The 26976-nt window shown below is 34.4% G+C and overlaps 3 protein-coding genes and 1 pseudogene across 3 annotated transcripts; 3 read left to right on the top strand and 1 right to left on the bottom strand.

Annotated features, from left to right (window-relative positions):
* Window positions 1-1321: 1321 nt before the first annotated feature.
* LOC133865334 (tubby-like F-box protein 5) lies at window positions 1322-3810 on the bottom strand. Its single transcript, XM_062301726.1, has 5 exons — window positions 3406-3810; window positions 3222-3309; window positions 2315-2447; window positions 1957-2237; window positions 1322-1835 (listed from the first exon to the last, which is right to left on the bottom strand). Exons 1-5 carry the CDS (start codon window positions 3733-3735, stop codon window positions 1525-1527), a joined length of 1143 nt encoding a protein of 380 aa, XP_062157710.1. The 5' UTR covers window positions 3736-3810; the 3' UTR covers window positions 1322-1524.
* Window positions 3811-11393: 7583 nt separating this feature from the next.
* LOC133867227 (putative pectinesterase 11) lies at window positions 11394-14708 on the top strand. Its single transcript, XM_062303942.1, has 4 exons — window positions 11394-11842; window positions 11959-12147; window positions 13120-13355; window positions 14365-14708. The coding sequence occupies exons 1-4, from the start codon at window positions 11456-11458 to the stop codon at window positions 14576-14578; spliced, it is 1026 nt and encodes a 341-aa protein (XP_062159926.1). The 5' UTR covers window positions 11394-11455; the 3' UTR covers window positions 14579-14708.
* Window positions 14709-15973: 1265 nt separating this feature from the next.
* LOC133866613 (uncharacterized) lies at window positions 15974-17181 on the top strand. Its single transcript, XM_062303193.1, has 4 exons — window positions 15974-16128; window positions 16220-16323; window positions 16419-16549; window positions 16843-17181. The coding sequence occupies exons 1-4, from the start codon at window positions 16077-16079 to the stop codon at window positions 16976-16978; spliced, it is 423 nt and encodes a 140-aa protein (XP_062159177.1). The 5' UTR covers window positions 15974-16076; the 3' UTR covers window positions 16979-17181.
* A 5948-nt stretch (window positions 17182-23129) lies between these two features.
* On the top strand, window positions 23130-25929 carry LOC133865885 (phenylcoumaran benzylic ether reductase Betv6-like; annotated as a pseudogene).
* Window positions 25930-26976: the final 1047 nt, after the last annotated feature.

Raw genomic sequence — 26976 nt, 5'->3', positions numbered from 1 at the left:
CCTTTCACATATTGAGTTGGGCTCTAGGGAGATTGTTAATTAGATTCAAATCTGATGTCCCTTGAGCATCAATCGCAGGGCATCTCTCTCGTTGGGCATTGAAGCGGCCAGTTGATTTCAGTGCAATCTTTTCTATTATGGCTACCAAGCTTTCTTGCCGTCGCAGCAGGAGTTTCTCCAAACAACCCATCATTTAATTTAAACCGTTATTTTTGCCAACCTCTTTCTTGGCCTACATGTCAATAAGCCATTGGACCGAGTCATTTATTTGGCCAATTTTTATTTTTATTTTTTATTTTTTATTTTTTATTTTTTATTTTTTTTTGTGTGTAATATTTTTTAAGGGTATTGTTGTGATGCTTTTTATGATTAATAAAATAGAAAATGACATATATGATGGAGAAAAATCTACTATTCATCGCTTGCAATCTCTTCAATAAATCTGATATTTCGACCTCCTCTATGGCATATCATATATATCAGCTTAAAAAGTGCTGCTTCCAGTCTCATTAATTGAACCAGCAACAGCAAAATGGATGGCGGTGGTCAAGAATTCGTTTTATATTATGCAAGGTGGGAATTTTGGTGACCAAGGCTGTGGCAACCACAAAGGTGGTCTGCATTTGCTATAATATATATCAGCTCGGCCACACCAGTGACACCTCTCTCTCTCTCTCTCTCTCTCTCTCTCTCTCTCTCTCTGTGCTTTACTTTTGTCCGAGACATTGCTATCCCCTCAAGAAAAATATTCTCCACCTTCTCTTGTCCCGATACCATTTGGAGCTTCTCCGGAGCATTTCGTCATTCCTCACAACGGGTACACGAATCTCTCTCTCTCTCTCTCTCTCTCGCTGGGCGTTTCTAGCTTCCTCGAAGTGGTTTAGTTTGAAAGCTTATGGGTTCAACCAAGCGTGGAGCTATGGGGGCTTGACTCTATTTTTTTTTTTTTTTTAGTTTTACCCTCTTAATTTTATTTTTTTTTCAATTTTGCCCCACAAATCTCAAATGCTGGCTACGCCCCTGGCTTCAACGAAAAATTCCAAAAATTAATGTTTCTAAAATTATTGTAATGTTTCGAACCGGTACAATATTGAAATTTTTCATAAATTCAATTCACAACAGTCTCTTATGACTTATATATATAGGTTAATATTTGGTGATTTTCGTAACCAAATACCAGAAAAATACTTTTCAAACTATTTTTAAGGTTGTTAATAACCAGCAACAAATAGCCAATTTTTTTCAAAAAAAAAAACATTTTATGCCTAAACAAACGAGTCTAAATAACTATATCTGAGTTAATGCAATTTCACAAATAACGTTCCCTACAAGTGATCAAGTTACATGTTTGGGGACAGAGACATAGAGCTACCTTTCTACAGCTAAATATTTTTGCAGTTATCGCCAATAAGGTAAAACCTAAGGTTCTTCCTTTAGAGAATATTTACAATTAACTTCAGGGAAGACTAGCATGATAATAGGCCACTGTGAAAAGAAGAAGAAGAAGAAGAAGAAGGAAACTGATCATTCACAAGCCGGTTTAGTGTCAAAGCTGCTCAAGCAGATTGCGAAGGCTTGGAAGGCAGAGAGAGGATATCGGTAATCCATGGTAAAAATGTCTTTCCCAATTTTACCAAATTGTAGAATTACTTTATCCTGTTCTGTCACTGAAACATACTGGTAAGGCTCTGCAGCTGCCACCAGCAGGAAATTCTTCACGGAGGCTACTGTAACACGTCCTTTGAAATTTAGGCACCAACACTGCAGCTGCTCATGCCATCTAGGAGCTTTGTTTTTCAGAATCAGAGGATGATCGCTTGTGCTTGGGGTTGATTCTGTTAGAATTTAAATTAAATGATTAAATCCATCCATTCGCTTAAGCTTAAATGATTAAATTAAATGTCTCAACAAGTGGCTTCTTTCCTTTTGAAATAGAAAATGAAGAGCATTGCTCACCATGGAAATTCGTGAACTCCATTGGAGTAGGGGCAGTGCCACCTTCTTGAATTGCAGAGATGGGGATTGAGTGAATGGTGCATTGCATTCTCCTTGGACCTCTGGTACGGAAAACGTTGAGCTCATAAGAAATGGTGGCCACACTGTAGTTACAAACAGATACCCTTGGAGACAACTGTTTTGGGTAGATTCTTCTATGCGACTTACAATTTGGTTGGATTGATGTGTCCTGTCGAGGCTGACTGTCATAGACGGTAAACTTGGTTCCCAAGAAATTAGACCTGTTCAACACATTTGCTGAGCAATTTCATTGCAGCAAAAAAGGTAAGGATCCAACTCAACTCAGGTAAAAGCCTACCTCAGCTTTCCAACATAGGTATTGCTTGCTCGAGAGAAATCATCTGCCACCAAGGATATCACAAAATCTGTACTTGTTGCCCTTCTGATCTTTCTTGCTGCCAACAACAATTTACTCGTACCCCCAAACAGAGCTGTACATCAATTGAAAAGAAAAAGTGAAGCATATATCAGAGGTTGAAGATAGAAATCCAAACCATAAATAGGGATTAGATTACTCCAAGTGAACTAGTGAAGTGATTGAATTAGAATTAGATTACTCATTTGTAAGCCCTATAAATAAAGCCTTGTACACTAAATACGATCGATCTCTTTTGAGCTCTTTCCTAGCTGTGGACATTAGTATTTAACACTGAATCATCCGTAAATCTTTGTTCTTTCGCTTTTCTATTAAATTTTCATTTTATTTTTAGTTTTTTCGTGCTATCACAGCACTAACACCAGTGTCTGATCCCTAACAACCCTGTAGATTCTTGTTTTCTTCCTCTTTCCAGCGGTCTCCCTCTCGGGATTCCTCACCACCGTTCAATAATCTTTTGCCTCGAATTCTTCTCTTCCGAAAATCCTATCAAGCTTGTGACCACATCAATCGAAAGCTCGTTGGCGGATCTACACAACGCCACACAAATCAACCAATTCCTACTTTGCACGCGCCCTAGTTTCCAGCGCCAGGGCAACGTTTATAACAGAGCTTAAGAAGTACTGCACTGGAAGTAATAATACAGCGCTGAGCAAGTGACCTCCAGAGCATAGCAACAAGAATGATGCTGTTATTTTCCCTATTCAAAAGTTGAATAGGGAAAACCCAATCAGGAAAGGAAACACACCAACAATCCTGGAAATCCGTAGATTCAGACACCCATTTCAAGTCCTGAACAAAAAAACCAAGAAAGCATAGGAGTATTTACCAGGGCTCAGACCAAGATACAGATGAAAGGTAGAAGTCGCCCTTTCCCTTCTAATAAAGCACTGGATTGGAGCGTCTCTTGGCCCCGGCTAGAATATATTCAAGAAAACAACAACTTTTAGTGGGTATATAGTAGAATACAAGAAGAACAAATGAGGAATTCGAAAGAGGAAGAAGAAAATTACCTGCTTGAGTGAGATAGGGAAGGTGAGCGACCTACATTGCTCGGGAGTCTTGACGATCTCCTTGGTGATCTTCCTCCATGACCGGCAAACCAACGCACAAGCGACAACGTCCCTGCGGGTAGGCCAGGTGGTCTGGCTCGCTTCCACGCGTTGGATTATATCATGAAGCAGCTCAGGTGGCATGTTCGCCCACCGGCGCCTTTGCTGAACCAATGATGCCGTCGCCGAGGCAGAGGATGAACACGTCGAAAACAGAGTCGTCCCACATTCTGCTGCAACATGGGACTTTCCATGGTATTGATGCGTGTGTCTTCTTCTTGATATGTCCATAGTGAATGATCTGCTGGACCTAAAGCTCTGGGTGGTTAGTTTTTGTACGAATCACAGAAGATGATTGAGGTCAGTTCTCTCGGGAACATATACAAAGATGAAGATGCTATTAATGATCAGAATAAATATGAACTACAAAATAAAATAAAATAAAATAAACAATATTATGTATATATTATGTGAATTTTTTTAAAAAAATTAAGAAAGAGAATTACTATATGCTATATCCCATTTCAATTCATATCATTGAGCTGATTAGACAATACTAATTATTTTTTAAATTTTACTTTTTTTAATAATAGGAATAACTTTACAAAAAAGTATCGAATTATTCCTCATTTAAAGATAAAAGTACTGAACAAACAAATGTTTCAAACTGAGGTATTCAAGTTTTCAAACGACTCACATAAGGATACTACGTTAGGATTTATTGTTAAATTCTAAAAGAGTAACCAAAATACCCCTATTTTTTTTAGGAAAAAAAAAATACTAAGATCTAAGTGTTGTTCAGAATTTAACAGAATTTACAAAAATACACATGCCTGAATCTATGAAAATTTTTATAATTTTTTTTTTTAAAAAAAAAATAAACACGTGAATATTTTGAAAATTTTTGCAGGATTTAACAGCAAATCCTAACGGAGTACCCTTAAGTGAATCGTTTGGAAACTTAGATGCCCCAGTTTGAGACGTTTGCTAATTGAGGAATGCTAGACATCCAAACACTTTGTTCCAGAATTTGGTTCCAAATTGATGTGTCATAATTCCATGCGATCTATCATTTTGGAAAGTGTGCCACAATCTCATAGAATTGTGACACATCAGTTTGGAACCAAATTCTGGAAAAAAGTGTTTAGATGTCTAGCATTTCTCTTGCTAATTTAATACCTTTATTTCAAAACGGCGTATAATTCGATACTTTTTTGTGAAGTAATCCATTAATAATATGATTAAAATTAAATTTAAACTGCTAAAAAAATTATAATATATATACATAAATTTTTTTAGAGCACTTAAGCCAAATCCTACTAAGATTAACCTAAAGCTGAGGAAATACTTATAATTAAGAGTGTGTTTATTGAATGTAGTTTTAAATTAAATTGCAGAAATTGTATTATTTTATAAAAGTTGTTTAAAAACGTTGAAAAAAAATGTATTTTCAATTTGTACGAAGGTTGTATTTTTTTTAAAAATGTATTATTTTAAAATTTAAACTATAATTTTAATAGTTTAACTGCAGTTTTACCGAACAATTAATTACATAATTAAATAATTAAAAAAAAAAAAAGAAGAAGAGAGAGAGAGAGAGAGAGAGAAGGGGGAGAGTGTGGCCTTGAGCGAGGCAATAATGTGATAAAAATCTAGAGAGCGGCACGTGCAAGTGTCACTCATGCTGGCAACTTCTCTGACACGGACACGGCTGTCAAGAACTTTCCGGGTTCCATGTTCGTCACGTCACGTGTTGATAAAACCTAGTGCTGTCCAAAGCACTTTTTTTTTTTTTTTTTAGATACTTGGTCACTCCTCTTAATAGGCTAATATTCCATGTAGCTTCACGTGGACGACATATTCGGCAACACACGTGGCTTCTCAGTGCCTGCAAGGGTGTGTCAATTAAAGATCCACCCTTCACTCGTTCGTTGTTGGAATTTTCCTACTTGGTTGGGTCCAAAACAGTTGAGACTACCTCAATATCTGACAATTAATGAATCCCCCCCTAAATCCAAGTTCAGACATGCATGTTTTGAATCCGATTCGAATTCGGATTTGGATTCGAATTCCGATTCCTGCCATTTCCTACTTAAGAGGAGACCGGATATCAAGTAATTTGGATGATACACAGCAAGAGAATTATCGAGACTTTATTCTCAGTTTGTTTTTATGTAAAATAATTTTTGTTGTAAAATTTTTTTGACGAAATTATTGTTTACAAAAAAATATTTTTTGGCGTTTGGCTCGTACGAAAAAATCATTAACGATGAAAATGGAATCCAGCAACTGCTGCCGGAATCTGACCGCCGTCTCCAGATTTCGGCAAACCAAATTCCGGCCAATACTGCCAAATTCTCGCTAGAACAGCTGTTCTCTGGCCAGATCTCAGCCAAAACAGTAGAAATCAGGCCAATTTGGTCAGATTCCTATTGTTTTCTTGCCATATTCCGGTTAGAATTGTCGAAATCCGGCAAGTTTGGCCAGATTCCAATATGCCAGAATTAAGCGACGGCGGCCGGACGTTGCCAGATTTTGTCACCGGCAAGATTCCGGCGATCAATACTCGTTGGATTCCGACAATCAGATACCAAAATTCGGAACCTTCGACAGTAGATTTGGGCTACCAACAAACTCCAATGTTCGGCAACGGTGGAATCTCACAAACAAGCAAGAATGTTTTTGCGGTAGACAGGTTCAAAAATGGTCCAATACTGGTAACTCCTTTGTGGAAATTTTGGATTTTATATTTGCCCGTTTTGAACCTAAGGAAGTTGAATTATTTGCTGAGATTACTAGGAGGTTTAGGAGGAATGATGTTGTGCATGGTGGAAATTTTTCTCACCCAAACGAAGTGATTGGAACGGCTACAACTCTGATGACGCAATACAGGACTGCCCAGAATCTTGTTCTCGTTGGAAGGGAGCCCCTGAATGGGTTGCTAGAGCCTTTAATGGTGAAGTGGAGTTCCCCTCCTGTTGGTGTTGTTAAAGCCAACTGGGATATTGCAGTTGACATGAAAAATGGAAAGCTGGGTTATGGGTGTGTTATTAGAGATTCCAGTGGTAATTTACAAGTTGCATCTTGCCATGTAGAATTTTTAATGGCTGATCCGGTGGTTGGGGAAGCTCTTGCAGCGCTACACACGGTGGAGTTTTGTAGAGACAAAGGTTTTTCTTCGATTGTGCTAGAGGGTGATTCCTTACTTGTGGTCGGGAGTTAATTGGAGCAGGATTGGTTTTGTTATAGATGATATTCGAAATATTTTAAAGGGATTTCAGTGGTGGATGATTTGTCATATTAAACGACAAGGAAATAGGGCGGCCCACACATTGGCACAAGTAGGAGTTCAATAGGTGTTAAGTCGCTCTTGGATTGAATGTACGCCTGACTTTATTTTTCATATTATTGTTTCAGAGTTTTTATCTCTGATGTTATATAGCTTTTATGCTCTGGTTGATTTCACATTTTAATGAGATCAGTAATTTTTCTTCAAAAAAAAAAAAAAAAGTTTAAATTCAGAAAACGGTTTACGGTTTTAAAAACTAAAAATCATTTTTCAAAATTTAAAGAAGCTTTTACAATCAAATTGAAAATGATTTCCGTTGACCATTATTTTCACCCTTACTAAACACCATAGAATGCTCAAAACAATTTTTCAAAAACATTTTACGTTGAAATAAATAGAGAATTATTTGTCCAATTAAGATTAATTCAGACTTGCAACCAAAATCAGATTCCTAATACTTGAGTAACTAGATTGGTCGGTTGCGAAAATGGTGGACAACTAGAATGGAAATAAATAGCCTATTCGCCCAATTAACAAATAGGCCCACTCAATAAAAATGTTTAACCAAATGGAAAGGCCCATAAAAGTCTAAAAGAACACTACTACGTGTCCAACAATCGAACAATTTCTAACGGATAACACCTTCAAAGGAATCTTGCATAAAAAACATAACGGAGCTGTTTGGTAAGTTGTGGGAAATGGATGTTTTATTTGAATAGTAGTAATAAATGATTGATGTGATATAGAATTTGAGAATGTTTTATAGAAAAGTGAAAAAGTTTTGTTTTGTAGTGAGTTTTTTTATTTGAATAGTAATAAAAAATTATTGATGTGATGTAAAAAGTGTAAAAAAGTTGGAATGTTTTTGATTTGATTTTTTTGGGAGAAGTGAAATGAAAATTGAAATTGTTTGGTTGGGTTACCAAACAAGCTTGACATTTTTTCATTATTTAACCTCCCACTAGAATCCTTTATTGACTTAATAATCAAAAGCTCTCTTGCTAGCACCGGAGATTTAAGTTGAGTATTTAAAATTACTTTAAAAATATAAGGTGAAAAAAAAAAAAAAAAAAACCTTTCTCTTATCATCTATTTTATGGAAATTGGACGGTTGGGCAGTACTCATTTGAGGGAAGGATGCATTTTGGGGGTGTAAACTGTACTTTATAGGAGGACAATACCCTTTTTTTACGTCCGCACTTTGCACAAGGTGAATTTTAGTAACCATTGGACCCACATTTAGGACATGTGGAATTTGCAAATACGGGTGGATACACGCAGAAATAAAGTCCCAACAAGACAACTATTTTGTTATATATATGGGTAGGCGTTGTCCGCCTCCAATTACCCATATTCTGCTATCCGCTCGGATATGTTTAGATAGTGAATATGATATCCACCCGACTGGTGTTAAAGTTAAAAATTTATCTGTAACCCAAGCAATCGGCCAAACAACATAAATTTTAAAAGAGAAATGTTATATATATTTAAACTTTTATAAATGGAACTTTACTAAGATGATGTAGAGCTTATTCATTAGTATTCATAGTATTTCTTTTTATTAATTATTTTGATCATTTCTAATGAATAAGCTGCAAGCCACATCAGTTAATAAGATTTTTTTGTAAAATATTAAGTGCATATCGCATTTTGAACACCCCTAATTGCATCTAGTATTCATATATTCATGTTTCCAGCCCCAACTCAACCGACGCTCAGGATTTAACTCAGCCTTGAAATACAAAACTTTGCCCTTGCTAGCTAGAGCAGCGAGCCTAAACAGGCCGTTGGATAATCCAAAGCAAAGACATGGTGAATAATCCAAACCACGTCTAGGCCCATATATGACCTTGCTTTTATATGACTTTATTTTAAATAAAAAATTTCTCTAAATTAGGTGTGGTCGAGGTATTTCATATAACTCAATCTATTAAACAAATTATTATGTGTTTAAAAAATATGTAACTCTCGCATGTATTTAAAACACATTTCAATTTTTCTCCATGCCACTAGCAGAGCCAGAGGAGGGTGCATGAGGGGAGGACAATGAGTAATGCTACACAAACTTTCCGTTTCCCATACCCATATGTTGCTTTTAAAACTACAATTAGATTAAAACTCAGTAAAGATCCATCACAAATTCAATGGTAATTTTAAAAGCCACGTAAGCTACATAAGGGTGTGAGGAAATAAGTGAGAAAAAGTGAGAATGTGTGTAGCATTATTTGGGGGCAATTGCCAACCTAGCTTGTCAAAAAAATATTTTATATAAATTAAAAGGCTTAGGCCCTTTAATTCAAAATAATAAGTAATGATAGAAAGTATTTTTTTTTTCTTTTTTTCTTTTTTTTATCCCACAACTATATGCAATACTGACATGACAATCTCAACTAACTCTTGAATCGTCCTTCTTCTTTTCTTTTCTTTTTTTTTTTTTTTTTTTTTTTTTTTTTAACAAATAATATGTGTTATCATATATTTCTGTGAATAAAGCTTCAGGGCAAGGACAAAAACAAAAGGTACAAGACCCCTACACCCAAAGTTAGATAAATCTGACTTGAACAGCAACCAAAGCAATACATAACTATTACAGGGACAGCACTGAGCCACTCTTTACATTTAAGCACAATCAACAAATAAAAGAGGGCAGATTTAGCACTTAAGCCACCAAATAGTCCAATAACATTTAAACATTACATAGGCAAACTGCGAAAAGACAAGAATAAACAACAAAAACAACCCAAAACAGAAGCAAAAAAGGGGACTAGCATTGGGAAGCGTCGTTGCTGGCATCGGCGCATGTAGAATACGCGTCGCCATCGGTGATCTCCTCTGCAGTAGAAATTTGCCGGAAGACCCCGGAACCACCGAAGAACCACCATACATGCCCTAGAAGACAAGCCATAACCCACACGCGTCGGTTTAGGGAGTGACCTCCCTGGCGCATGTAGGCCATGCGCCGAACGTGAAGACCCGGCACGGCTACGGTTGGAGGCTATTGGATCGGAAGAAACTGATGGCCACCGTGGAGAGGCGCGTGTCTTGGAAAAACTAGTCGAAGTGAGCATATCTAACTCCAAAGAAATAAACCAAAACAAAGAAAAATCAGGTCAGAACACCCTGCCAGAGACACACCAAAAAATCGCTCTCCAACCCAAATCCCGTAAAGTCTTTTGCCAGGGAGCATCAACCACCACCGGATCTAACTCAGGGAAAGAAAAACTCTACAGCCCTAAAGGCTGGAAGGCACCAAATCTCTATTGGATCTAGCCAATGAGGAACAAAAAACCTCTCTCATCCTGAAAGGGCGAGGAGGGAAACACCACTGGGGGAGGGAGGCGTGAAACCTCCCCCATCCCCACCCCGAACTCCTAGCCGCTAGTTTCTTCTTTTTCTCTCTAGGGCCGGCTCCTCACCTCTCAAAGATTTGAATGGTCCTTGTTAATAAATAAATGGATGATAGAAACAGTCACGTTAAGATTATATAATACTTGTTATATATAACATTACTCCAAAATAGTATCCCACCCAGGTAGATTAATTATTATTTTTTATTTAGTTCTCCTTTCCAAAACACATAAAAATTGTAAACTTATATGTGTAGTCCCCCCTAGGCCTCTCCCCCTTCCCTTTTTTCCAATCGATCTATAACATCTCTTCCACTTGGTAAACTATATTTCCTTTTTGTCATTTAGTTTCTCCCTCATGAAAACACAAATACAAAAAATATTTAATCTTAGGATATTTATTTAGAAAGTACAAAAAAAAAAAAAAAAAAATCAAAATGTTATTTGTGTTTGGTATATAGATATGTTTTCAAACTTTCACAAGGATTTATTTTCTCGATCAATTTACTATTAAGTAATCAAATTATCTATATTTGGATTTGTTATTTAAGCTCATGTGTTGATGAATATATAGACATTCTTTATATACTTTAATTTTATAAAATATATACTTGTAGTTAATATATTGATCATAAACATTTAGATATTTCAAAATCTGAAAAATTATAAAACACAATTAAATAAATATATTTATATGTTTTAAATAATAATTAATTTTGTTTCTTCTGAATCAGAATTATAACTAAGTAATTGTCAGTTTATTTTAGTTTTGAAGACGTTGTCCGTGAACTCTCTCGATAAATCCGGGTTTGAGGTGGCGTGCCTTGTGTCCGGGCGGGGTCCATCCTTAGTGGCTGGTTAACGTGATACGTGAACCACGTGGTCAACCCCGCTGTTTAACGTAATGGGCCAGTTAACAAAAATTAAACAATAATAATAATAATAATAATAATTAAAAAAAAAAAAAAAAAAAAAACCTTCGTGTCATACTTGTGTATCTTAAGCTATATTCCATAGTCTTCTCCAAAACAAAACAAAAACCTCGCACGTTTGTCAAACATTTGTTTCGTCTGTCTAAAGCACAAATCCGAAATCTCCCCTGGCCTTGCGTCTCCTTCTATCTAGGGCAACAAACCTAATCTCCCTCTCTCTCTCTCTCTCTCTCTTTCTGTCATGGCGTCCACACGCTTACTTGAAGGTGATATCATACTTCCATGTCAAGAAAACGGCCCATCTTGGTTGGCATTCACTGGGGCTCGCGATATAAAAGAAAATCCATCTTCATTCCTTTTTCTTACCCTCGTGACAATAACAGCAGTTTATTTATAATAATTAGTAAACTGCATTCGTGATATAGCATTAATCTTTTTGCAATATGATGATTAAGCGCGGTAATTTGATCGACTTCTTTGTTGTAGCTTTATGTGCTCTCATAGCCATTTCTAGAGCAGACCCCGATCCAACCCAGATGAATACAGCCCTTCTGATAAGGGTTGATCAGTCCGGCAAGGGAGACTATCGGAAAATACAAGACGCCATTAATGCTGTGCCGTCCAACAACTCGGAGCTTGTATACATTTGGGTTAAGCCTGGAATTTACAGAGAAAAGATTGTTGTGCCGGCCGACAAGCCTTTCATAACACTAAGCGGCACAAACGTCAGTCAGACGATAATAACATGGAAGGAGAGCGGGGAGATATATGTATCTCCAACGTTTACTGTGTTGGCTTCCGATTTTGTTGCACGATTCCTCACCATCCAGGTATATATTATGTATATATATGTTCATGCTTTTGTTGTTTTCAGAACTTTAAGGTTGTCTTGTCTTGTCCATCTAATTATATATATATATACGTACACATGATCGATCATTTACAGAATACATATGGGTCCGGTGCCAAAGCTGTTGCATTAAGGGTTTCGGGAGATAGGGCAGCATTCTATGGTTGCAGAATCCTGTCTCATCAGGATACCCTACTCGATGATACTGGAAGGCATTACTACAGAAGTTGTTATATAGAAGGAGATACTGACTTTATTTGTGGAGATGCTGCTTCTCTCTTTGAGGTAACACTTTCAATTTACATAATAAGGCTACCTATATATTTTAGGTCATGATTATCAATTGAGTAATGCTACACATCATCCCTTTGTCCTCCTTTTGTCACCCCAAAGTTGATGTGACTCTTAAAATTACCATTGGATTTATGATAGATTACCATTGGATTTTGATCCAATGGCGATTTTAAGAGCCACATCAATTTTGGGGTGACAAAAAGAGGACAATGGGATGATGTGTAGCATTACTCTTATCAATTTATACATTTTTATTGGATTCGGCTCGGGACTAGATCATCGGGATTGAGACTTGTGTCCCTTATTTTCTGTTATGAGACATGTGTACGTTCTAATTCTATTTAGTCCAATTCTAACCTTAACGGGACTGAATTAAGCCAAATTCATTTTTATTAATTGGCATGTAAAATTTAATTATCATTCCACGCACAAATATTGGTTTAGGATCATTTTCGATCTTTTTAACATCATGCATGTATTAAGGTCGTGGGTAAATTTATATATTGATCGAGAAATGAAAGAAGAACCACGATTTATATGTAGTTTTTTTCAATCAATTTTTGTTTAATTTTTAAATAATTTTGTATTAACGGCCTTTATGCACTTGAAGAGAAAAATATATGGATATTTTGGCAAGAATAACATGAGAATCACATATTCCATTAAATCTTATCAAATTTTTAACTATTCCCAATGCAAACATGAAAATTATAGTCCAAATTTTAAGGCATCACATTCTTATATATGAACGTAAATGCCAGAAAAAAAAATATTAGATATAATATTAGATTTCAGGAACCAAACCATTAAGTAAGGCTTTTGTTCATTGCTTGCGGCTAATTGTCAAATTTGTTTTGGTCAGAATTTGCTTCATTATAATTAATAAATGGTCACACGTACGTAATTAGACTTGTATTGTAGTTTGATATTATGCGGGTGCGAATTGTGATTGGATTAATGCAGAAATGCCACTTGCACTCACTGTCGGAAGGAACTGGAGCTATCACGGCCCAACGTAGGGAGTCGCCTGCGGAGAACACCGGCTTCGCCTTCTTGGGTTGCAAGATCACCGGCGTGAAAACTACCATCCTCGGAAGGCCATGGGGTGCCTATTCTAGGGTCGTCTTTGCCTTTACTTACATGTCAGGGGTAGTACTTCCCCAGGGTTGGGATGACTGGGGAGACTCGTCCAAACAACGGTAAACAAAAGTTTTCTTTTAAGTTGGATTTATATATATATATATATATATATATATATATATATATATAATTTTAAATATTTAACTATCATATCTTTCACTTTCATACAATCGAACCAACATGACAATGTTTATAAGCATTTTTTTTTTTTTAATTTATTTATAATAATGGTTAATTTAATGGTTTTATATGCCTTTGAGATATGTTAGCTGCACAACAATTACATTACAATGCTTATGTATCCAACATTTTAATATATTTTTTTTGTTAAATACATATTTGGTATATGTGGTTTAAAAATTTTATTTTTTGGTATTTTAGTTTCAATTCACATCACAGATGATACCTGAGTTTTGGAAAAAGACGAATTTGGTACATCTGTTTATTTTTCCGTCCAATATTTAAAATTAAAAAAAAAATTAAAAAAAAATTAAAAAAAAAAATTAAAACCTTTTTTTTTTTTTAAAAAAAAAAAGGACGGCCAAAGAGAAAAAAGAAAAAAAAAAAAATTGTGAGGGTTTTGGCCCTCACAAAAACCCTAACAACTTTTTTTCAAACTAACAATTAGATATGTTTGCATACATGTGAATCTTACATATTCAATGATTAATTTTTAAAAAAAAAATTGTTAGAATTATAGAGATTATAAACGTATCATATCTCATTTAATTTTTTTTTTTTTTTTTTTTCCACTACCACACTATCAAGTTGTATGGCCATGGTATTACAAACTAGCTACTAAATAGGAGTAATGTTAAACGTCCCTCCTTATTTCCCTTTAAAATTGATATAACTTTTCAAATAATCATTAGATTTGTAATTAATCACTATTAAATTTTGATTAACAATAATTTTAAAAGTTATATTATTTTTAAGGACGTCTAGCATTATTCATTAAATATCAGTACTCCTTTTTTTAAAAAAGAAAAAATTGACATGCATGTGTTCAAAATATATGTACGTATGTGAATCAATGTGATCGACGTGCTCTCGTTTTTCTACATACAGTACGGCATACTATGGGGAATACAAAAATTATGGAGCTGGAGCCGTTGGATCGAAAAGGGTCGAATGGTCTCACAACCTCACGATCCAAGAAGCTGCACCCTTCTTGTCCAAGGACTTGATTAATGGCAAAAGTTGGATTAGACCCGCGCCAACCAGTTTCAGAGAACCCTCTCCTGCCATTTCTAACAACACCGATGTTAATGGAAATTACTAAATTAAGCTACTATATATATATATATTCTTTGTAATTGTTTAATTTTACTTTGATGAACTCCGCTAGCTGTACGTGTTCTTTTTATCTTACACATTATTTCCTCATTTATTTGTAAACAATTATTTTATCTTTTCGGAATATTAATTTAAAAAAAAAAAGTTGTTTTATTAAATATTAAATGTTGTTTCCTATTCTTAGCTGGATATCGGTGATCAGGAAGAAGAAGAGATAAGAGAACATAGAAGGCTAGCTGCAGAGATATCTAACTTTATGTATATTTTTAGTTTAACAACCATATAGTCATTATTTTAAATTAAATTAGATATTTAAATTTAGACTAAAAGTTATAGAAAAGAGATAGGAACAAGTAAAATCTTTACATACCCCTTTTGACTCACCGAAGTCTTGACACGTACGTCCACGTTAAGGTGACGCCTCAATATTTTAAAAAGAAAACAACAAAAAATCTCTATTAAATTAACATATATTTTTAGAAAATATAATTCATTCTCATGTGTGTTTTTAAATGACACAAATTAATTACAAATTGATATATATAGCTAATCTTTACAAATCAATTTAATAAAGTGACGTGTTCTTAAAACGTGTGAGAAGTACATACTAAGGGATATATGTCACTTTATTATATTGATTTGTAAAAATTAGCTCCATACCAATTTGTTTGTAGTTAATTTGTATCATTTTTAGATAAAAATTTGCGTGAAAATTACATATTCTAAAGATAAATGTCAATGATCTTATTAAAAATGGGACAGAAATTTCCTGCAAACCAGTTTGTAGGAAATTTCATACAACCCACATATAAGATTAGCATGAGAAATACATGTTGTTTTAATAGCATGTGTTTTTCACATGCTTTTTTAATGAAAAATGCTAGACATCTAATTAATTTTTTTTTTCTTCCTAAAAGTTAGTTTCCAAACGATAAGATTGTGACATATTTTTTAAAATAATAGATCATAAGAGATTGTGACACATCATTTGGGATCTAATTTTTGGAAGAAAAAAAATTAATAAAAAAATATGTGTTTTTCACGTGTCAATCTTATATGTGGATTGTATGAAATTTCTTACAAATCAGTTTGTAGGAAATTTATGTCCTTTAAAAATATATATAAAAACCTTGTATTTTAATGGCAAATCTTCAAATTTAGAAGGAAACTTTGTTTTCATCATATAAACTATAAAACCCTAAAACCATTGCGTAAATCTGTGGGCTGCTACATTGTTAATGTACTAAAAGTTAGTGTAGCTTGTCATATTCAGATGATCAGCCTTATCCCAAAACATGGCTAAAAGTCAAAAGTTGGGCCTATTGGATTCTAGTCTTTTCCAGAGAACCAAAATTCATTGGGGGCCGGGGGGATAAGAACAAGTAAAAGATTAGGAAGCCCCCACCACCAGCACTATATAAGAGACGTCCAATATTATTTGGTTCAAAATATTAATTACTTGATAAGTACGTTTTTGAGCAAAAATGGGTTCTCTAACAGCAGGATGGGACTCGCCCGTTCTTGATCCAAAGGCAGGTAATAATATCGATCACAGCCCTCCTCCAATTTAATCTTTCTCTTCTTTTTTTATTTAAAGAATTCCAAGTGATTTAATTTGTTTTTTCAGCGGCATTCAAGAGAAATTCTTCACTGACGAAAGGAGAGATTGACGCTTACTGGAGAGCAAACAAGAAAGAAGATGAGGAAGAACACTCTGAAGAAACTTCAAAGGTTTGCACAAATGAAAGTTTTATGCTCGTGATTTTCACGTACATTTTTAATAGAATGAAAAGACTAAATGCATGAATTCTCGATGAATATGACAGGAAAGAACATCTGGAGACTCTCAGGAAAAGTTTGAGAGGTCGAAATCCGCACCTTTACGCAATATAAAGGAGGATTTCACGGACATGGAAACCGAAGCAAAACCGGAGAAAATCAAGAAGAAAACTGGATGGTAAAGTTTAACTTATAATTAATTTTAATATATTATTCACATGAAAATTAATATATAATTAATTTTATATAGAATTAGAATATGGCAGACATCTTTTAAACCCCCCATTTTCTGCTCTCACTTATATATATATATTTTCCTGAGCAATTCTCTCATCTATATATAAATTAAAAGAAAGGAATATGTATTTTGATAGCTAAAAATTTTGAAAATAATTTTTTTTATTTACCTACTTTTTAACATTTATTTTCCTTTAATACCTAAAAAATATTTTACTTACCCTGTGATTGAAGGTGGACTAGGAGCAACTGGGCGTTTCTGAACGAGACACCTCATGAAGAAGGTGCTTCCAACACTTACACCTCGCAGTTCCACGTGGCTAGCTTGGCCCCATCGAAATCAAGAGGCATTGATGGAGTTCTTACCTAATATTTCCCAAAAGTTCAAAATTCAGAATATATATTGTCCTTATGTGATATGTTGTTCGACCATAATTAAAGCTTTGATTAATGTTTGTGTATATATATATATAGCTGTTTAATTAATTTCGTTTTACAGTCTTGTATAGGAAGAGACGATTGTAAATCTATTTTCTTAGGAATGGTTATGCCTTTGTACTGTTGGGATTACAACTATTAATATTACAATTTTTAATCCAAAACAAAAATGTTCAAAAAATATTACATTTTTTTTAAAAGCTTAGGTTGGAGGTTTATATTTTAGTGACTGTTGTGATAAGTGTCTGATAACCTAAATTTTAATGGCTAATTCGATAAGTATTTATAAATTATGACACTTTCGGTGACGGGTAATTGGACCGGATATGTTAGTATGGCTAGGGCACTAATTGGAGACTTCTTAAATTTCATTCCTTAAATCTTGGTGAATTGAAAAAATATTTAAACTGATGGTGAAAATTATTGTAGAATTTATTTAAGTATTGAAGTAAAAAGTAACTTCAATTTTTTAATTTTTAATTCTTTTTTTTAAAAAAAATAAAATAAAGAAAATTATTTTGTAGTGACTACCGAGCAAAGGGATCAGCAATCAAACCAAGTTGATTCTATTGGGTCAGTCAATGGTCTGGTCAGTAACTAATTGACCATCTCTCTATTTGGGCCCTAAATTTGTTTTGGTTATGGGCCCATAAAGAAAGAGAGAGGGAGGCCTTCTGTGTGAGGTAAGTGTTCTAGCATGTTTGGTACCCGGATTAAAGGTTGAAATTTGGATCACAATTCCCGTGAAATTGTAATGGAATTCGTTTGGTTACTTTATTAGCTTTAGGAATAACTATTTCCTCTAAGAAATGAGATAAATTGAGGGAATAAGATATAATATTATAAATCATTTTTAAGATAAATTTAAATTGAAAAAGAATTAACGTCAAACAAGACTCAACTCTTTTTCTTTCAAACCCTTACCGTGCCTCCCTCTCTTTTATGTGGTTGCTGTGATTACTTAGAAAGGGAATAGGAACGGATAGGGTTGAAGGGTATTGCAAGGGTCTTTTATTTATTCGTGTCCCTTTTTAGGATTCGGGTATGGTTAGAAAGTCTTATAACAGTTATGATGTTAGTTGTGTCCTCTATTTTGCTGATGTAGTCGATTTATACGGTCTCTTTCTTTGGCTTTTGACCGATATTTAGAGGTTTTTTAAGTCTTTTATGATTCCTTATATCATTATTGGGCTCATTGCTTATTTTATGTTTACAATTTCATCACTGTTTATTCTATTTGAGTTTGTTCTTTGAGAGTTCACTTCTGTCGGCTTTTTGTTTACTTGTAATTCAACTTTTTAGTAGTGGAATGTACCAGGGGCAGAGCCACTAGGCCCTCCAAGGCCTAAGGTTTTTTCAAAAATAATAATAATAATAAAAAAATCATGTTTACACAAAAAAACTCTCTCTCTCTCTCTCTCGTCACTTTTTTCCCTTGTGACAAAGAGGGGGAGTCCCAAATCTCAAATGGGAACCCACCATTAGAGGAGCTTTTGAGAAAAATCCAAGAGCTCAAAGTCGGTCAAGCCGAGCTCAGGCAACATATGTCAAAGCTCAAGCTCTCTAGCGACGCCAAATTCGAGCAACAGCAGGCCCACCACAAGAGGACCCACTTTGTGTCCCCGCAGAGCTCGGCCTGGACAACCTTTGTGCTCCGAATTAAGAAGAGGTGGCGTCGCCCAATTGGACAGGCTTCCATTGGCCACCTACGAAAAAGCCCAGAAGGTCTGATGGGCCCAAAACCCAGATAATCAACAAGGGTCCAAGTCCACCCTTGCTGAGATGCAGCGCTCAACAACTGATTCTTGACGAATTGCCTACCCATGATATGCATCTCTTCCTAACAAATTTAGGAATGAGATCTTCACGCCAGTAAAAAGAATATTATTGGCAGTAATGCTTAAAACCCTAAAAAAGAAGGGTGGAACGAGGACCAATAAAAAGAAGACAACTTAATATTTTATATTTCTTGTATATCTCTTATTCATCTTCTTCTTCTTTTTTTATTTTTTATTTTTTTTATATATATATAAATTAACCATTATATTTATAGGATCCATAAGAATTCACATGTAAGTCATACAGATTCAATGGTTGATTTAGAAAAAAAAAAATGAATGGGAGATATACAAAAGATATACATGTAACGTGTCTCACATTACTAACCGATAGATTCAGTCATAACAAACTCCTCTAACATCTCTTCTTTGCAAACTCCCTCATTAGCGAATAGCGTGCAATCAATGTACTAACTAAATGAATTGAGTTGAGCCCACCTTAAGCAAAATGGCGCCATAATCGTCATATCCAGTGCTAACTTGATATATTTGGAGACCTAAGACGACAGTTCAAGTAAAGCTCTTTTTTTTTTTTTTTTTTAATTAAATGTGATTAAGTTTAATTTTATATTTTTATTTAGGGTTTAGAAAAAAAAAAATGTGGCTCGAGCCACCCCCTTTTTTTTAATAGTTTTTAAAATTATTTTTTCTTGATTTTTTAATTTAAGTTTTTATTTTGTATTTTTTTTAATGATGTATGTGACGCATTTCAAGTTTTAATTGGTTTGAAGTTGAATTTCGTTAGTTTGCTTGACAACAGATGGACAAAGGTACTATTTAGGTATATGCCTATAAGCGAGGTACCGCCTATGATCGAAAGTGAAACCAAGGTGAGAAAAAAATAAAGTTGTTAAAACTCAATAGACAAAAAGGTATTTAACCTAAAAATTATTCTTCTCGCTTTTTTGGGATACAAAATTATTGATTAAATTTTTATATTCAAATTTTTTTAACATTTCATTTTCAATTGATAAAATGACTAATCCATTTAATATTTCTTGTGACATTTTTAATTCTTAGGTAGGATTTTATCAATAAAATAAATTTAAAAAATAGAACAATAAAAACCTGATTTGTCAAAAAAATTATTTCGAATTCACTTTAATCTTTAGCATAAAATTATATAACACTTTCAACCTACAGAAGGAAAGATAAATTTGTTCTTCTTAATAGTAATTTTTTTTCCTGAAATTAAATAAAAAAAAAAATTAATGCTTGTAATTGATTGAGTTTTTGATAACTAACTTTTCTTTTCTTTTTATCACTCATCCGCTATAGCAATTAGAATGATTTTAGTGCAGTGGGTTGTTAAAAAATAATGAATTGTAGAAAGAGAGAATAATTCAAATTTGAATAAGACTTGAATAGGGAAATAGAGAGAAAAAAAAATAATAATAATTGAAACTTACAAAGAAATGAGTTTATAATTGAATAAAATATTTTGAAAACTTTATATCTTCTTAGCATTTAATTTTTTGTCCCGTTTTATTTTGAACGTTGGACTTGTGTAGCATAATTTCTATCTTTTTAACGTTTGGAATAAATTATATGTTATTAGTATTGAATGTTAAAGCAATCTATGTCTTTTGCAAATGATCCAATTGGCAGTTGAGATCCAAATTTATTGCTATCCCTTTAAATTCTAATTGAAATTTTGACTGCTCTAGCTCATCGCAACTCGCAAGGCCCAAAAAATCTCAACCGATAATATAATTGAATAAAAAAAAATGATATTTTTGCCACCCAATAACACAATTATTGTTTTTTTATTTTAATTTCTTTTTTAAAAAAAATTAAAAAATCAATGACTACTAGACCTTGTCACACTGATTTTGGAAAATATTTTTAAAATGTTTGTATAGTATATAGTATTAGTCTCTATAATGAGTCCTGAAAATATATATTTTCCAAAAGCAATAAAATATGAAAATAATTCATCTTTTCTTATATGCAGGTCTTTAGGTGACTTTCTTTAAGCCAATCTTATAACAGTTTGACTTTGAACTTTGAACTTTAAAGAGAACCTTGTCATATTAACGGCAAGGTTCCACCTCCCCCTTATAGTCCACATTGATGGTAATGGATCCATTCGTATTTGATGGCGCCTAAAAGTACTCCATTTTTTTTATTTATATATATATATATATATATATATATATATATATATATATATATATATATATATATATGGATTACTAAATATTTATATTTGATGGTTGGTGACGTGATTATAATGTCAATTTGTGACATTTAATATGTTAATAATTAAATAATTAAATTTGATTTTAAATGACGTAACAATGTAACATAAATAGATTATATTAAAAAAATCGTTATGCTCCCACCTTTTTTTGTATGGAGAAAAATTAGTTATAAACTAATTTGTAACAAATTATTTCAAAACAAATTAGTATAATAAAGTGATATATATTTTTAAAACATATAAGAAATACATGTTTTTGATCTTATTAATGCTATAAAAAATAAAAATAAAAAAAGTAATTCTCACGTGCTATAACATACATGTAACGTACATGAACTCAATTTTGTAATATTATTTTTATGAAAAAATTGCATCATTGATATTTGTGATTACCTTAAATTTTAAATTATTCAATTTGCTATCAAAATTAATTTGAAGATTTATATGGTTTGCTTAATTTACAAATTGTTCCCTGAAGCCAAATCTTGTTAAAAATTTTGACAGATTTCGTTAAGTGTTATGTTAGCCCCAATAAGATGGCGACACGTATCGATCTTAATAAAAAAAAATATAAATCTATTAAAAATATAAATAAATAAAGCTTAAAAAAATTATATTTAAAAAAAAAACAAAAATTGAAAAGGACAAAAGCTAGGGTAGCTACCCGCAAAGGCATCGAAGGCCACCCCAGCCCTTAGGGTGGCCGCACGCCACCACCATACGCCATTGCAGGTGGCATGAAGAAACAATATTCTTATTAATAAACTAAGAAAATAGGAAAATGATAAATGTACATCACATGTACAACAAGTGTACAACACCCCTCTTACATGGGGTGGATCCCACATACTATAGGGCCCACCCCATGTGAGAGAGGTGTTGTACACTTATTGTACATGTGATGTACGGGAATCACTTCTCAAGAAAATAACATGAACTTTGGCAGTCAAGCTGTTTTTATTCGACCTGCTTAATCAAAAAGTCAGGAACACAGTCTTGAATAAATTACATAAATAGTCTTATTACAAAGTCGTTGGAATGAAGGTTGAGCGGAGTCTCTGTTCCACATGCAACGAGTCCCAAGTTTGCTTGAGCGAACATCAAGGGAACTTTGTGTATCATATTTTTAAACTTCTGTTGATAATCAGTTTTGATATGGTAATTAACAATATCTAACCAGAGTCGGTGGGTCTAATCTCCACTTGATCCATTAATTGACCGTATATATATATATATTAAATACTTTATTTATTTTCTAAGAAAAAATTATACAAAAATAAAATTTAGATCAAGAAGAAATTATTTTTAGTGGCCGTCGTGACTTTAATCATATACTAACATTTGTTAACAAATTTTGTAAAAAAATTATTGATCAATTATAGGTCTAGCATTACTTTTTGAATAATATTAAAAACCATATTTTTATTTCAGAATTATCTCGTAATGCTGATGTGGTAATCCTAACACACCCTTAGACCAATTATTATTAAAAAAAAAAAATTAAGAAATTCAAGGTTGATTGAGACTACTACATCAATATTATAGAATAGTTGTGAGATAAAAATGTAAAACATTCATCAAATATAATCGGTTCTAGTAGCCATTGTTTAAAAAAAAATATATAAAAAAATAAAAAATAAAAAATTGTCCACTAAACTTTGTCACGCTAATTTTGTAAAATATTTTTAAAATGTTTGTATAGTAAATAATATTATAGTCTTTATATTTAATCTTGAAAATATTTTTCAAAAGCAATAAAATATGAAAATAATTCATCTTATAAAAGTTTGACTTTGAACTTTGAACTTTTAAGGAGAAGAAAGACTTGCGTTCCATTGGTCTGACATCAATGAACCTTGTCATATTAACGGCTAGGTTCCCCCCTCCCCCTTATTAGATCGATGTGTTTGAATATGTGTTGCATGTATATAATAGCAATTTATGTCCATTGTCAAGGGGGAAAGCAATTTTGTCCCAACCAATTAAAAGGCCATTATAGTAACTTTATACCACTCGGTCCACTCATGTCATCCATAAATAGTGCTCGATCCCCACTGCTTCTTCACCTTTCCTTGTCTCCCACAACATTTGTTGGATAATTCTCTTTTTTTGCCAAAGGTTTCAAGATGGCTCAGAAAAGCAAGATTTTGATCATCGGAAGCACCGGCTTCCTCGGAAAATTCATCGTGGAAGCAAGTGCAAAGGCTGGCCATCCCACTTTTCCTCTGGTCAGAGAGAGTACGGTCTCTGATCCCATTAAGGGAAAACTCGTCCAGAACTTCAAGAGCTTAGGCGTCACTTTGCTCCACGTACGCGCATCAATTTCTGCACCTCGGCCTGTGCCTGTGTTTTGTGTTTTGCCGGTTTGATGGTTAAATCGATCTGGTCAGAGAGAGTGTGATGGACTGATGGTGTGAATTAATATGGGCTTTTTTCAGGGAGATCTCTATGACCATGCGAGTTTGGTAAAGGCGATTAAGCAGGTGGACGTGGTGATATCGGCAGTAGGCCACCCACAGGCAGAAGATCAGGACAAGATTATTGCCGCCATTAAAGAGGCTGGTAATGTTAAGGTTGGATTCTTTAAACTACTCAAACTTTGGCTTATTTGTTTATTATTATTATTTTTAGGGTTAAACACCTTTTTAATCCTTGAATTTTGGAAGGTTTATTTTTTAATTCTTGAGTTTCAATTTGCATTACAGATAATACATCAATTTTGAGAAATGATGTATAAGGGTGGTTCGGCCACCCCAAGGACAAAACGGGAAAAATAAAATTTAGAGGGTCTGGCCCTTGGGGGTGGCCGAAGCCGCCGAAGCCACCGAACCACCCTTGTGGCCTATGGGGGTGGTTCGGCCACCTTAAGGGCAAAACGGAAAAAATAAAATTTGGTGGGTTTGGCCTTTGAAGGGCCACGGGGGTGGTTCGACCACCCCTAGACGGGCCGACCTGGTGGTGGCCAAACCACCCCCTGTGGCTCTTGGGGGTGGTCCAGCCACCCCCAAGGGCCAAAACCGATCTTGAATTTTTTTTTTGGTCAAGGGGTGGTTTGGCCACCCCAAACCAACCAAGGGGGTGGCTCAGCCACCTCCTTGTTTTTTTATATTTATTTTTAATTTTTAATTTTTAATATATATATATATATATATTAATTTTTTTATATAGAGTCACGTGACACATGGCAGGCTGTTAGTTTTTGAACGAAAAAGTTAACCGAGGTACTAATTTGATCATTTCAAAAACTGAGGTATCGCCTGTGATGCAAATTGAAATTCATGGACTAAAAAATAAAGTTTCCAAAATTTAAGGACCATAAGAGTATTTAACCCTTATTTTTATTGACCGAGCATATTTGATAAACTAGCCAAAAATATATATATATAAGTTCTACACAATGGGGAAGAGAAATGAAAAAAGAAAAAAAATCTATGGAAATGTTTCTGATTATATGATATTTGCGTAACGGGAGAAATATTTTCGATGGGTTATTATAATTATGCAGAAATTCTTCCCTTCGGAATTCACTAACGACGTGGAACGTGTGCATGCTGTTGGGCCAGCAAAGGTTGCATTTGATACCAGGGTTGAAATCCGCCGCAAGATTGAGGCCGCAGGAATTCCCTACACTTACGTGGCATCCAACTGGTTCGCTGGACATTTTCTCCCTACGTTTGCAATGGCACGGCCAGGAGTCACTGCTCCTCCTATAGAGAAAGTCACTACTCCTCCTAGAGAGAGTCACTATCTACGGAGATGGAAATGCCAAGGGTAACTAACATTTATCTCTTTTAAGCTCTCCACCAATTCTTTTGAGCATTTTGCATTAGGAAGAGGATCAGTGAAATGGATTACTGGATCCATTTGTTGCCACATAGTGAATATGTGGGTTGTCAAGTCATTTAAAATTGACACCATATATCCGGTTAGATGTAACAGAACAATTCTTAGACTGTGAAATGAATTCTCTATATTTGCACTTTGTGAGAGGTTTGAGGAGGTGAAATAATTGATCAATGAGCCCAGTTGTAGATGTGGTGAAAAATGTGTCACTGTTTGATTTTTTTTTTTTTTTTTTCTTTCCTTGCAGCTATTTTTAACGCGGAACACGACATAGGAACCTACACGATCAGAGCTGTGGATGACCCAAGAACACTGAATAAGATAGTCTACCTCAGGCCTCCCAAGAACATTTACTCATTCAATGAGCTTGTTGCCCTTTGGGAGAAAAAGATTGGCAAAACCCTTAAGAAAATCTATGTTCCAGAGGAGAAACTTTTGAAGGACATCCAAGGTCAGTGGGAAAACCCTTCCTGATTTCTAGTTAATACAGTTGACCTAAAAAAATGTTCTGATTTTGACCGTTTTGTGTTTTGAAGTATTTGTTAATCCTGACACTTTGTTGCAGAGTCTCCAATTCCAACGAACCTGATATTAGCAATCTACCACTCAGTCTTAGTGAAGGGAGACCACACCAACTTCGAGATTGACGCATCCTTTGGAGTGGAGGCCTCTGAGCTATACCCAGATGTCAGATACACCACAGTGGAAGAATACCTTCAACAGTTTGTTTGAGAAAATGAACCCCATGCATCCATGCCAGCTAGCTCGTTTATAAATGTTTCTCTTTAATTCTATAGCATTTACTCTAACAATCTATGGCATTTACTCTGCAACGTTAGAGAGTGAATGATGAAAGGTTTGTAAGCTGTGTAACGATTAGCTTTTAGCATTTACTTTTTCTAATGTTTGTAACGATTTATATTTATATTTGTTCGTATGTAAATCTTCTATAAATATATGGGTTAAATAGTGAACACCTCCTATGGTATAACTCTTTTATTTTTTGTTCCATGTGATTCATTTCGTATTACAGATACTACCTTGGTTTTGGTTAAAGACAGATATAGTATTTTCGTCCAAATACTAAGGGTTGTCCATGTCAATGCCACTAAACACCCTTTAAAAGTCGACACCTGTCCCAAATGCCACATCAGTGCCATGTCATATTCTCCATGGCTTCCACACAATCAAACTCTTCCACTCTCAAGTCTCACCTCTAGTTCTAGCCCCACCCCACTTGGCACTGTCAATAACCATATCACTCTCAAACTATCCCGTCAGTTAATTGGGACAATTATTTACTCTAGTGTTTTTTTATGGTCCCATTAATTCCTTGAAGGACAACAACTTTTTGGGCATGCATGTGGATGGTCCTATTTCTTGTCATCCAAAGTTTATTTGTTCATCTGGTACCTCTAACACCTCTTATTTCGCCATTTTAGTTCCCAATCATAATCCTAACTATCAAAACTTGGTTTCACCAAGACAATTAAACTCATTATGAGTGCCATTATGTCTATCATCTCTAGACTTAAGCTATTATTGTCCATGTGGACTCTTCTTGTGATGTCTGGATTACATTGTAGAAAGCGTTCTCCTCTCAATCTAAAGCTCGCATCATGCAGACCCGGTATCAATTTTTGCTACTCTCAAGAAGGGTGCTTCCTCTATTCCTCAGACCTTAGCTCATACGTTAGTTGCCATTAGGGGTGTACACACAATTATAACCAATGGTTATTGGGTAAAACCACTAATTGCTAACTACCAAGGCAGTTATTGCATTTTACCGCCCGTTAGGGGTTACTGTGTAGATAACCGGCGGTTGTATAATAGCTTTTCAATTTGGGTTTTGGACTAGTTTTAAGCTGGTTTTGGCCACTTTTGGGCGAGTTTTAGTGCAGGTTTTAAATCCAAAATCCAAATCTAAAACATAATAAATCCGAATAACTAAATACAAACAAATCCAAAACCCAAGCATTACAAATCCAAAATTATATATATATAAGCGGTTAGCAGTTATTAACCACTTTTCCTAAACCCTCTAAT

This window comes from Alnus glutinosa, chromosome 4 (assembly GCF_958979055.1).
Source record: "Alnus glutinosa chromosome 4, dhAlnGlut1.1, whole genome shotgun sequence".
NCBI classification, from domain to species: Eukaryota; Viridiplantae; Streptophyta; class Magnoliopsida; order Fagales; family Betulaceae; genus Alnus; species Alnus glutinosa.
This window is presented reverse-complemented; position numbering and strand designations above follow the sequence as displayed.

Excerpts from the sequence above, each read along its gene's own strand:
- LOC133867227 (XM_062303942.1), top strand. The coding sequence starts at position 11,456 with ATGATGATTAAGCGCGGTAATTTGATCGACTTCTTTGTTGTAGCTTTA. Across the intron at positions 11,843-11,958 it reads CACGATTCCTCACCATCCAG|AATACATATGGGTCCGGTGC; the intron begins GTATATATTATG and ends GATCATTTACAG. Across the intron at positions 12,148-13,119 it reads ATGCTGCTTCTCTCTTTGAG|AAATGCCACTTGCACTCACT; the intron begins GTAACACTTTCA and ends GGATTAATGCAG.
- LOC133865334 (XM_062301726.1), bottom strand. The coding sequence starts at position 3,735 with ATGGACATATCAAGAAGAAGACACACGCATCAATACCATGGAAAGTCC. Across the intron at positions 3,310-3,405 it reads TCCCTATCTCACTCAAGCAG|CCGGGGCCAAGAGACGCTCC; the intron begins GTAATTTTCTTC and ends AATATATTCTAG. Across the intron at positions 1,836-1,956 it reads GGAGTTCACGAATTTCCATG|AATCAACCCCAAGCACAAGC; the intron begins GTGAGCAATGCT and ends AAATTCTAACAG.
- LOC133866613 (XM_062303193.1), top strand. The coding sequence starts at position 16,077 with ATGGGTTCTCTAACAGCAGGATGGGACTCGCCCGTTCTTGATCCAAAG. Across the intron at positions 16,324-16,418 it reads ACTCTGAAGAAACTTCAAAG|GAAAGAACATCTGGAGACTC; the intron begins GTTTGCACAAAT and ends TGAATATGACAG. Across the intron at positions 16,550-16,842 it reads ATCAAGAAGAAAACTGGATG|GTGGACTAGGAGCAACTGGG; the intron begins GTAAAGTTTAAC and ends CTGTGATTGAAG.